General features: G+C 57.9%; 1 protein-coding gene across 2 annotated transcripts in view; it reads left to right on the top strand.

The window, feature by feature from the left end:
* Positions 1 to 208: 208 nt before the first annotated feature.
* MLXIPL (MLX interacting protein like) overlaps positions 209 to 12332 on the top strand; it is a 46220-nt gene continuing 34096 nt past the window's right edge. For both annotated transcript variants that reach the window (XM_067537745.1, XM_067537744.1), the window contains exon 1: positions 209 to 697. In XM_067537745.1, coding sequence (XP_067393846.1) covers positions 402 to 697 — 296 coding nt within the window. In that variant the 5' untranslated portion in view covers positions 209 to 401. The remainder of the gene's footprint in view (positions 698 to 12332) is intronic.

Raw genomic sequence — 12332 nt, 5'->3', positions numbered from 1 at the left:
GCCAGGGAAATAAAACCCAGAGGCCCCACCTTTTCCCCACATCCAGCAGACAAGGAGTTAACTCCCTGCTTCACGCCCACCCCTGGCCCCACCCGAAGGCATGGCTGGGGTAAAGAAGCTAGGCTGAGGCCGGGGCGGGGTTACACCTGGGAGCCCTATAAATAGGATTCTGGCCAGCCAGGAGGGGAAACTGCAGCTTAGCAGGGAGTCTCGGAGCCAGCAGGGAGAGGGGGCCTGGCAGCACCGTGCTGATGGGGGGGCATGGATTATGCTGATGAGGGCAGTGGTGCACAGGTGTTATGCTACTAGGGCAGACGTGGGGCTCGGACACTGCTGTGATGCACACCTAGACAGACAGAGGTTTGCTGGCAGACGGCTGCCGGCCCCCGACCCTGGGCGCAATGGCTGGAACGCAGGTGGGGCTGCACAGACCGTTCCCGGACCCACAGGTTGGGTCGGGCCCAGACTCGGACTCCGATTCAGACTCCGAGGGTCCGGGTTCTGGCAGTGCCGGGCCGGGCTCAGGCTCTCTGCCCCGCTCCCAGGTCATCCACAGCGGCCACTTCATGGTGTCCTCGCCCCACAGCGACTCGGTGCCCCGCCGGCGCCACCACGGTGCTGAGCCAGAGCCAGCTGATCCCCGGACCATCGACCCGACCCTCACCCGGCTCTTTGAGTGCATGAGCCTGGCTTACAGGTGAGTCCGAGAACCCTTTCGTCCGGGACCCCTGGCCTCCCCCTCATCTGGTAAATCGACAAGCATGGGACACCCCTACCTAATTCCCCCTCCCCAGCCGTCCTCACGCCAGCTGTACATCGGAAGGTTTCCTCATCTCTTTGCCCTGTGGGATAGGAGATGAGGTCCCACCGGGGTAGAGCCCGTGCTGGGGTGTCTGCCCAGGGATCAGATTAGGCGGTTCCCCCTCTCTTTCCTGGGTACAGTTCGATCACTTCAGACACAGAACCAAGGAGTCCTGGCTCCCGGCCCGCTTTTCCCCTGACCCTCCCGCCACCCTCCCCTCAATTCCGGGTCCTGCCCAAGGTCCTGGGCATCCTCTCCAAAGCCCTGCGGTGAGCCGGGGGGTGGATCTCTCCGGGACTTGCTCTCAGTGCCCCCATGACAATACTATGGTCCACCCGGCCATCCTGCCTAGCAGCTGGGCTGACAGTCTGGGAAGCCGGGTGCCCTGTCAAACCCCCTGCCAGCGAGGAGGAGGAGGAGGAGGAGGACAGCAAATCTTTGCATAGGCTCTGGACAGGCCAGCGAGCGTCTCCCCCTTCCCAAAGGCCAGGCATGCAGGTGACTGGCACCGGCGGACGTCGCAGGCCAGTAGAAACGCAGTCGGGCAAAGAAGGGGTAACGCGAGCGGCTCTTTCGTACGCTCGGTGACTTACGTGTGGTGTCTCGACTGCACGGCCTGGGGTGCACTGAGACCTGCAAGAGGGACGGGGCGTGGGGCAGAGGGCTCCCCTTTCGGTGTGTGGGCCCTGGGCCTGCAGCCCCTCGACGGCTGCGTGGCAGGACGGCCCCCAGGGTTTGCTGGCGGCCATGGGGGGGCAGAGTACGTTTGGCCTGTGGTCGTGCCGAGGTGCGTGGTCTGGCCGTCGTTTCATGTCCGGGGCGTGACTCTCCCTCGAGGGCTTGGTTCTCGAAGCAAGGACGGCTGGTCTCTGCAGAGACACCGCGGCGCCCAGAGGGTGGGCAGGCACTGAGAGGCCTGGCTGAGCCACAGCATTTGCTGCAGGGGGCTGGCTCTGTCACGGGGGCACCAGCCTGGGACAGCTCCTCCGTGCTCCCTGAACCCCCTTTCTCTGCTTCTCTCTGTGTTTGGGTGCTGTTCTGTACGTCGGGGGGCTGGAAGCGCAGAGGGCAGCGTGCTCTGCCCCATAGCAGAACGGTGGGTGCTTATCAGGGCAAGTCTCCTTGGATGCTCTGGGGGGCTGGTGGGGGGCTCTTGGCTGCTTTGGGGTGCTCTTGCTCATGGCTCTGCTCAGCTCCCTTTGAAAACTGTCCCCTAGGGCTGCCATGGCGTGAGGGGCAGTGGCTGGCTGAGGACGTTCTGCATGGGAACCACTTCAATGCGATACCTGCCCTGTCCTGACCCGCCCGCCCTGGTTTTATTTCTCTCCCTGAAGCCCTCCCCTCTCCGGCCTTGGGCACTGACCCTTCCCAGCTCAGCGGGGTTCAAAAGCCCTGCCTGGGATCAGTGACTACACTGCCCCCTCTCCCCGGAGTCTGCGTAGGAATTTCCCCAACCAACCTTCTTCCTCTTCACCAAGAAACAGCAGCAAAGGCCCCTGTAGCCGCATGTTGCTGACCAGATTCCCCCTTGCCCTGCAGCCCTTTACAGCACGCACTGCAGGGCAGCTGCACAGATCTCTGGGCAATGCCCGTGGGGCAGCAGGGTCTCCCTGCCCACTACAGAGCTACCTCTAGGCTCCCAACCACGAGCTCCCTGGCTCAGACATTCTAGGTGAGTGGGGGGCACTGCAAGGGCCGAAAGGGGCATCCTGCGGCTACTACATCCTAGCCACCGTGACTTCCATAGGGACCCTTGAGAAGCCACGTGCAAGCTGGGGTGGATTTCGGGACTGCCCTGAGCTGTGTGGGGGGCAGGAGGCTGAGTGGAGCCCCGGCAGCTCTGGGGTGGAGCACGCGGCGCTGGATTCAGCCATCATTCACGCGGTCTTTCTGAGGAGGCCGGCGTCCGGGCCTCGTGGGGCGGGACAGAGGGAAGAAAGCCGTAGTGTTTCTCCTGGGTCTTTTCCTCCTCCCCGTCTCTGCCCTCGCGCACCCCACAAACCACATTACAGGCATTGCCCCGTTCCCAGCCCCTCCGTCTCCCTTCCCACACTAGCCCGTCTGGCCTGGCTGGGCGAGGCTGGCGGGACAGAAGAGAACTGGGTCTTGTTTTGCTCTTGCCTTATTCTCGCAGGAGCCAGTGTTGGGGCTGCAGCGCGGCTCCCGTTTAACCCCATTCGCAGTCACTCCGCACCCCGGGCCTGCTCTTGGACCCGGGGGATTGTGCCCATTGGATGGTTTGCAGAGAAGCCAGCTGCCTGCATTTGAGGAGGAGAACGGGAAGCCATTACTGTCGCCACTCTGGTCCTCGTCTGGTCACGCCTGAGGCCTTTTGCCCATCCCTGTCTCATGTTCCACATCCCATGCTGGAAGGGTTGCTACATCTTGCAATTCTGCCACTCTTCAAGTGGGACATGAGTACCTTGCCCTGTGTCTCCAACCATTGCTATCCTGCAGGTCCAGCTGGATGTGACACCTCTGATCAGTAATCCTGACCACCAGCCCCCTTCACCTATTTTTACTTGGCACTTGGAACAAAGCATTAGAGAAAAACAACAGATTATAAAAACCAGCAGCTGACATCTATTTACTCATCTACTTACACACTTCCCTGCCCCAGGCTAAAACACCATCTTAGAAGCGGAGCACATCTTGGATACAGATCACGATGTACAACTAGTACAGATACTCATGGAGACATTTCATCCCACAGTCACTTTTCCCTCTAGAAAAATAGTTCCTGCTGCCTTTTTTTTGGTTTTCTTTCAGAAGAACCCCCCAGCTGAACGTCCTGCGGTTGATATGGGCAGGGCGAGACCTTTGCACGTTCACTCTGCCCCCCCTTTGGTGTCCCTGTGGGACAGACCTTAACTACACGATCACAGGCTGCTTTGGTATTAATATGATCTCGTAGCCCCCAGCAGGGCCGTGGCAGATTCCGCGGCTTTGCAGTGGGTCAGTATCATGTTAAAGGAGAAATTGGTGATGCAGACTTGGCGTTTTTCTGGTGTTATTTTCTGTTTACACAGCGGCCCCAAGTCCTGCTTACCTTCCTAGGGGGCCAGACCCGCACACAGGCACGTGCATATGCAGAAACCCCACCGAGTCTTTCCTCCTGTGGCCAAGAAGCGGTCCTTTTCCCTCACCCTTTTGTCTTGGCCCCTGTGCTTTTAGCACACACTTTCTGCTCCTCGATCCTGTGGGTGCCCCGTGCGTTTCTCCTAGGCGCTCTGGAGCTGTATGGAGCACAGCACAGCACTGCACCAGCTAGTGCAGGTCAGCCCGCACGCCCGCCATGCTTGTGTGTCGCTTGCTCTCACTACTACACTGCTCCGCTAGCCCCCAGACGGACGAGAGAGCTTAATTCACACACCTCGGCCGTGCCCATCCGCGTGTGACTGCCGCAGCCAGCCCTGTGGGGGTAGCTCAGCCTAGACGCACTGGATCCGATTCACTGTCGCCCTACACCTTGAGCGCTCACGTGCAAAGGGGGATGAGGGAGCAAATTCACCACCCATTATGCCCCCCCCCCCCCGTTCTCACCGGATGTGGCATTGCAGCATTTTTGCCTGTTTCCCTCACCTTCTTATGGTCTGGCGCTCTGGCCAGGCCACATAACAGACTCCTGCCCCTGCCGGGCTTCAGAGCCTCGTCCCAAAGCCGGAGGGCAGTGTGTCTAAACCAAACCGCCTGCTTCGCGGGCAGCCGCCTCCCCGCTGCTCTAGCCTCTCCGCCTGTTTAACCACAGACTTCCGGGCCTCGGTCGACTCCCCCGCCCGGGGGTAGCACACCCCTCCCCTCGCCCAGGGGTTCAGGCAGAGGGCTCCTCCAGGCCCCTCTCCCCATGCACCCCTGAAGAAGCCTGCCAGGCTGTCTGTTCTCTGCAGCCGTCTTTCAGGCTGCTTCCCAGAGAAGCTAGGAGGGCCAATCTACCTCCCCTCCTCTGGGTCTCCTCCCTCCAGCTGGGCTCCGTGGCTCTTTAGAGGGGTAACCACCTCTCCCCCAGATGGGCTGTACGTCTAACAAGGCCTGGCCCACCTTCCAGGGACGTGAAGGCAAGTTATGTGGCCTTTCAGGCCCATGTTAACCGTTTCCTAGGGGGTGTGGGGTAAACTCCCCATTCCAGGGTGCAGAGGGTTCCCAGTCTGCTCTGGTAGCATTTTATACTGCCTGTGCACTGGTGTGCGGACGGTGCAAGGGATCGTGCACCGGAGAGCCAGGCCTGCGTGTCGAACCCTTTCCACGGCACGTTTCCGAACGTGCTGATATGGCTAACCTGTAACAGGCATTTCGTTAACACCTTGCCTTCCCGCCAAACGTGCGCAGGGCTCGTGGAGAGACATGGGCAGCATCTTGTGCTACCGAGCCGGCCAGAGTTCAGCTCGGTGATTTCCAGGAAAGGAGTCAGTAAACAGCCCCCAGCTGGGTCAAGGTTGGCACTTTTCATCAAAACAGGTTTTTAAGAGACGGTTGTTTTCTTAACCAGGACGAGTCTTTTCACTGAAAAGCTTCATTTGGTTGAAGCTTTCCAGTTGTTGCATGAAAAGCCAGAAACCAAGACATTTTCAGGGCAAGTTTCTGGTTGCATTTTTAATTTTCAGGCTCGGGTTTTAAATACTTTTTTCCAAATATTTTTGAAAACCACCATTTTCATGTAAAAAAACCCCAAGATCTTTCACAAGCTGCTAAAAAGGAACCCACCGTTTATTTTCAAAATTTGCCCACAAAAAATCATTGGCATTTTTTACCAGCTCTGAAATTTGGGGGGGCACACACTTCGCTGCTTCTGTTGGCTGGGGGCTCTTTATAGCCCTCCATTCCCCCCCCCACCTCCCATCCCCCTCAATTTCAGGGAGTCCCTGCTACACCCCCAATACCAGGGATCTACGTGCCCCCCATTTGCCATCCCAGCTCTCCCTTTCCTCCCCAGGCCTGGGGCTCTGTGTACCCCTCCTTTCCCCCTTCCCCACATACTGTTGTCTCCTGTTCTCCATCTATGCCGGGGCTCTGAGTACCTGCTCACTTCTCACCCCTCACCGCATGCCAGGATTTCTGTGTGCCCCTTATTCTCCCCCCAACCCAGGGGCTCTGCGTCTACCCCCATGCTTCTCTCTTCCTCCTACCAGCCTTTCAGGGCATCAGCATTTTGAACTGCATGGGGAGGCTGGGCTGGGCTTAGATGGGGTGGTGGTGATGGGCTGAATGCAGTAACAGCTGCCGTCACGGGTTCTTTGATCTACCGACAGTTACGGAGGTGGACGAAGCTGATGGCTTGGCTAACCACTGCCAGGTGTCACAGGTTCAGGGTAACTGCACCCGTATGCCCCCTCTAGGGTCCCTCAAAGGCCCTCTCCAAAGTTTCTGGCTCCCAGCCATCCCCTGTCTTGGGCAGAGACCCATGTCTCACTCCTTCCTGATCGGGGTTGTAAGGCTGCCCAGCTCCTGGATTTACACTGCTGTATCCCCAGCAAAACCTTTTTAAAACAATAAAAGAACCTACACACATGCTAAAAAGCTCACCAGTGCTCACCCCCAAATCCAGCCTGGGGTGTTGGTCAGAGTCAATCCTTCAAAATCCACCCCTGGGTTTTCCCCATGGTTACACGTTCATAGTTGTCGTATATCCAGAGCCAAATCAACAGCTGGGCAGAGCAGCCGTTTCTTTATACAGGTGGGGCCTTTGCTATTGTCCTGCTGTACCCACTGCCTTATTTCCTGCACAGAGCATCAGCAAGCAAATAGGCATTCCCTTTAACGCCCAGAGAGGATCTCGGCGCACCAGGTTACATTTGAGCAATGTGGCGTGTGGCCCTTTCCTTGGCTGTAGCCAGGTGTGCGGGGAGTGGTCAGCGGGTAGGGCGAAGGGGCCGGCTAGGACTGTAACTTGCTGAGGGTTCACACCCTAGCCAAGCATCGTTCTTCCACTGTCACATCACTTGTCTCTCAGGGAAGCTATTTCTTGCTCAGGTTCGCTGTTGGGCATCTCTTGCCCTTTTCACTAGTTAGCATCAGCACCACAGCCTGTGTCAGAGGCATTTGTGATCAGCAGAAAAAAGCTTATCGACGTCCGAGCATACCAGAACCGGGTCTGTACCCAGGGCTTCTTTCATGGAGGTTAAGGCCAGAAGGAACTTGCGTGATCTGACCTCCTGCAGGTTGCAGGCCACAGAACCTCACCCACCCACTCCTCTGGTAGACCCCGGAGCTCTGGCTGAGTTAGTGATGTCCTCAAATCATGACTTAAAGACGTCCAGTTACAGAGACTCCACCATTGACACTAGTTTAAACCCGCGGGTGACCCGTGTCACGGGCTGCAGAGGGAAGGTGAAAACCCCCCCAGGGCTGCTGCCAATCTGACGTGGGGGACAATTCCTTCCCACCCCCAAATCTGGCGACCAGCTAGTCTCTCAGCACGTAGGCAAGACTTCAGCGGGCAGAAGGCCTGTCGACACGGTGTCGACCCTTGTCTGGCTGGCTGTTCTTACACCGATCAGGGAGGGGGCAGTCAGAGGAAAGGGCTGTATCTGTTTCCCACCCTGGGGACTGGGCCAGTCCTTAATCGCCTCCACTTTGGCAGGCTCTGGTTTTATGCAGCCCCTCCCCACCCCATGGCTGGGACAGCCCACTTCTGCCCTCGCCACCTTGCCAGTCAGGCTGCTGTCTGGATGCTGTGAGACTTCCTTACCTGGCTCCCGTGCCCTTCCAGGTCTGACCGAAAACACAAATACCATCTGTACATACCAGGCCAAACTCCCCCGGCCCATCCTGTCACCCACCCACCAGCTGCTGGAAGGTGGGACCAGCAACTCCCCCTGTTAGGATGGCAAATGCCAATTTGAGCCTGGCCTCCGAGTGCAAAGGCATCTGCCAATAACCTTAAGGAGGTCACTTGTGCTCAGGGGTTGAGCCCCTCCCAACGTGTCCGCTAGAACAGGAGCCTGGTCTGGGCATGGAGTATGCAGCAGCTGTGGGGATGGTGGTGAGCTTCCTACACTCCACACAGCATCTGCCTGACCCTTCCTTAGGATGCCCCCGGCCTGTCTGACGGTTGGATCACCCCTGACTCCAGCATGTCAGCCATTTCTTTCTCCAGGCTCTGGGGGGTTTTCCCAGTAACCCTGAAGGATGGACTTTGAACCGGGGCCCGTTTCCACCCGGTGGACAGCAAGCGCCATCCGTCCAGGCTCGTACCTGGTGGTCACCCTGCCGCACACCCCGCTCTCTGCTTGCTGGGTGGGGGTTCAGTGTCAGCAAGGGCTGCGGAGTCCAGGGAGAGGCTCGACCCTGGTTCTGCCACCAGCTCGCTCCCTCCTCCTCCTAGTGTCAAGGTTGAATTTGCTCAGTCAGAACAAGGGTTTCATCATGTTCCCCTCGGTGGAGGCGGCAGAGGTTAGATGGCTCCACCACACCGGTGGCCTCATTGAACTGTTTGATGATTTTAAAGGGCCCTTCCCAGGCAGCCTGGAGTTTATTCCTCTGCACTGGAAGGAAGACTAGCCCTCCGTCCCTGTGCTGTACATCCAGACGCGCGGTGCGGGCAGACCAAGCTGTCTGTTTCTCCTGCGCGCTCACCAGATTCTCCTGGGCAAAACCCATAGGTTGAGTGAGTTTTCCCAGGAGGCCAACATGTCCTGCAGCAAGGACTCGCCCTTGGGGGAAGCTGTACCTGCCCACTCGGCCCTCTACCTCCCGCCCATAGAGCAGTTCAAAAGGGAAGACTCCTGGATTCCTGGGGCCCCTCCCAATAGGCAAACAGCTGGGCAGGTCGGCTTTATCCTAGTCCCCAGGGGTCGGTCCATAAAAGTTTTCAACATCATTTTAAGGGTTCCATTACATTGTTCAACCCGCTCGTTAGTCTGGGGTTAGGAGGGAGAAGACCGGAAGTGTTGACCTCTGCATTTCTCCAATGGGTCTACAGGCCAGGCAAACATCAGCTTTTTTTTTGATACGCTATGGAGGGAAATGCAGCAGGGATGTGTGCTGGGAGGGGGAGTTGAAGATGAACCCAAGATTGTGGGCCTGGGAACCAGGGAGGATGGTAAAAACAACGAGAGTCCTGGAGCACTTTAAAGACTGACACACTTCTGCAGGCAGAAGCTTTCGTGGGCTGCAACTGCGTCTGACGAAGTGGGCTGCAGCCCACGAAAGCTTCTGCCTGCAGAAATGTGTCAGTCTTTAAAGCGCTCCGGGCCTCTCGTTGTTTTTGCTGTACACAGACTAACGTGGCTCCCCCTCTGGAACTGTTCACCCGGGAGGACGGGGTTAGCAGTGCAATGGATGTCAAGAGAACCAGTGCAAAGCGGGGTGTGGCCACGTCTGTCTCAGCTGGATGATATGGCAGGGAACAGGAGGAGCGGAGGACCTGGGACAGGCCTGCAGAGGCAGTTCGGGGCGTCGCTGAGGAACACTAGGAGTTTACTGAGGTAGTAACCGGCTATTTCAGGGTTATAAATGCACCGTGGAGCCTGCGCTTTCAAGGCAACCCTTCGCTGGGCTGGGGCCCCTGTTCTCAGCACTTTGATTTTTCCCTGAATCATCGACATTCAAGAATGGGGAGGGACTGGAGGAGTCTTGTGAGGCCCGACCTCGTCCGTTCTCCCGCAGCCAAGAGCAGGGTGCGCTTTGCCGTGCAGTGCTGGGGGCTTTGTCCGGTTTCGTTGGAAGGGCTCAAGTCCTGGGGCTTCCCCTTCCCTTGGAAGATTGTTCCCAGGTTCCCGGATCAGGAAGATTTTCCTGATATTTAGCCTAAAATATTTCCTTTCTTCATTTCATCCCACTGCTCCTTGGTCCAGCCCCATGTCCTAACCTGCTTGATTCCTGCCCCTCCATGGTTTTATCCTCTTCCGGTATTTACAGGGGCTTAGATCTCATTTCCCCACTCCGTCTGAAGTCATTTAGCCGGGCACTGTCGATCTGGTTTTTCAGTCTTGCTGCAGTTCCTCCATTTTTGCTGCTTTTCTCTGAGCTCTCCCCCAGTTGTCTGTATCCATCTAGTTTTGGGATGTCCTGATTCGAATGGGATATTCCAGTGGCGGTTGAACCAGAGTCACAAAGCACAACCCCTCCTGCTCTGTGATGTGGTGCCTCCAGGCCTTTCCCTAGGCCTGTCACTCTTACATGGCCACCCGTTCTCACCCCGTGTTCTCAGGCCAGGTGTCTCCCTCCCTCTGGCTGTGCTTCTGACAGTCTTGCACCAGAGGATTCGCTTGGGTTTGGCCACTCTGGATCTCATTTTGTTTCCTGCTTCCTTTCCGGTCTCTCTATTGGTCTTGCCTCCCACATGGTGCGGTCTGCACCAACGTACTCCGTGCACTCCTGGGAAAGGGCCGTGACGTGGGCAGGGGGATGGTTGACTAGTGAGTTTGGGGCTGTTTTGGAGGGTGGGAGGGGCGCATGCATCCATCTGGGCACAGCTGGAGTTAATGCGGTGTGCGGTCCAGTGACATTTCTGCAAACTCCACCCAGGACCCTGCTTTGCTGAGCTCCACTCAGGAATAAGCCTGTTTGACCCTAGACAAGGCACTGTTTGACCATAGACCCCCCTGAAACTCCCCACCTTTGTATGTACTTTGGGCCCCATTTTACAGGTGGGGAAACTGAGGCCGAGAAGTTAAGTGACTTGCCCTAGATCACACAGTGAGTCGATGGCAGAGCTACGGATAGAAGCCAGGAGTCCTGTGTCCTAGGTACCGAGATACCTTCCCGAGCCTGTCTGAACGGACATGCAAAGCAGGGTAATAACACGAGGGGGAACTGATTTTCTGGCTTGAAGAGAATCCTGACCATTTCCCAGCTCAGGTCCGGACCATGAAGGGGAAGCTGCTTCTGGTTCTCCACGACGGGATGCCCATGATCAGGGGGCTGGGCTTTTCCTTCCCGCGTTCCAGGTGGCTGGCCCAGTGGCCGTCTGTCTTTCCTGCACCTCAGCTCCGCCGTGCTCTCCTCCAGTTGTTGCGACACGGGTGGGGCTGTCTTCAAGGGTTACTCACAGAGCAAAGATCAGGCTGATGAGTTTGAATCATGTGTGTGATAATTAACATCATAAGGATAATTAGGCCCTAAAGCCATCTCCCTCTTCCCTCCGTGCTTCTAACGGGGGCTCTGTGTCCTACGCAGGGGGAATGGGGCCAGCATCTTGTACGGGGGAGGCATGGGGCTCTTTAAAGCCTGTTGCTGCAGGGTGAGTTGCTATCTCTTTGAGGGGTGAAAGTTCATCGTTTTTGGCAGCGACTGAGGCGACATAACCTTGGCTGGCTGGCACTGGCCAAGCACCCAGGAAATTCTGCAACTCAATTGGCTCACCCGCTTGGCACCGGCGGGGTGTTTGCTTTGTGGCTCCGGGGAAAGTTCAAATTCCCTGGTGACATACCTGTGTGCACCTCACTCCTGTCCGCCAGATTGCTCCCCCCATCTCCACTGCCCTCAAAGAGCACATGGGTGGGCACTTCTGCACCGGCCCTTTGTCAACCAGGGCCCAGGCTTAGCTCACCCCGGGCCGGGAAAGGCCCAGATGGAACCGGGGGCATCCATAAGCTGTTTGCTTGCTCCGTCTTCTGCTGTTGTGTGGGGAGCAGCAGCACAGCACACGGAGCCCCCCTTCATTCCTGGTGTGTTCTTGGAGCGCGAGGGGGGCCCCAGATGTATATTATAATCTTCCCCCCGCCCCAGTGCCAACAGTGGGCAGCGCTCCGGCAGGGGCTGGGTCACAGGGAGCAGCCTCACCCTGCAGCCAGCGGAGAGCGAGCAGCGCCAGAGTGACTGGCCTTGCAGAGCGGGTGCATGGCCAGGAGCTCAGTGTGCTGGAGCCTCAGCCATCCCAGGGGTCTGCCGGCCTCCCTTGCAAAATCCTGCCGCGCCCTCGGTCAGTGACACAGCCGCCAGCACTGGGAACGCTAGGCAGAGCTGAGCCTAGACTTGGTACTGGGCACCACGGGCCTGGTGCTTAGAAGAGCACAGCAGGGCGGGTACACGCTGGGTGCTGCGAGCTCTCCTGGAAACTCGGGCTCCGGGAACCAGATTTCAGGGACGATGAATACAGAAGAAATCCGTGCAGGGTCAGAGATTTGTAGAGCTGAACGGACCAAGGGGGGAGCTGCAGGCGCAACCTGCATCGGAGGGCTCCCCTCTTGGCATGCCTGGGGGGACAGACTTTGCTCCCAGGACGTTCCCAGCGAGACACCCCAGGACGGCACCTTCTCAGGCCCCGTCAGCACCCTGCAGGCAGGGGCAACGGTAGAAAACGAGGGGCAAGCTGGCAACAGCAGGGTGTGTGCTGGAGTACTGCTCCCCGGTGGAAAGAGGGGATCCACGCCTCCCGCTTCTACAGGGCTAGACAACACACAGCCGCTCCGCCTGGGGAGGGACCCTGCCCGGCTGGCCGCAGCAGCTAAAAGGACTCGGGTTCGGATCCCTGGTGTCGCGTGCTCACTGCCGCTCGCTCCGTTTCGGACTGGGGCAGCTGCCTGCTGCACTACCTGATTTCCCAGGAGACTCTAAATTGAAGCTGCCGCGGCGGGCCAGTCAGGAGCTG

This window comes from Emydura macquarii, unplaced genomic scaffold (assembly GCF_026122565.2).
Source record: "Emydura macquarii macquarii isolate MOO-44397 ecotype Brisbane River unplaced genomic scaffold, CSIRO-AGI_Emac_v2 contig_450, whole genome shotgun sequence".
NCBI lineage: Eukaryota > Metazoa > Chordata > Testudines > Chelidae > Emydura > Emydura macquarii.
Note: the sequence above shows the minus strand (reverse complement) of the source record. Positions and strands in the feature narration are given on the sequence as shown.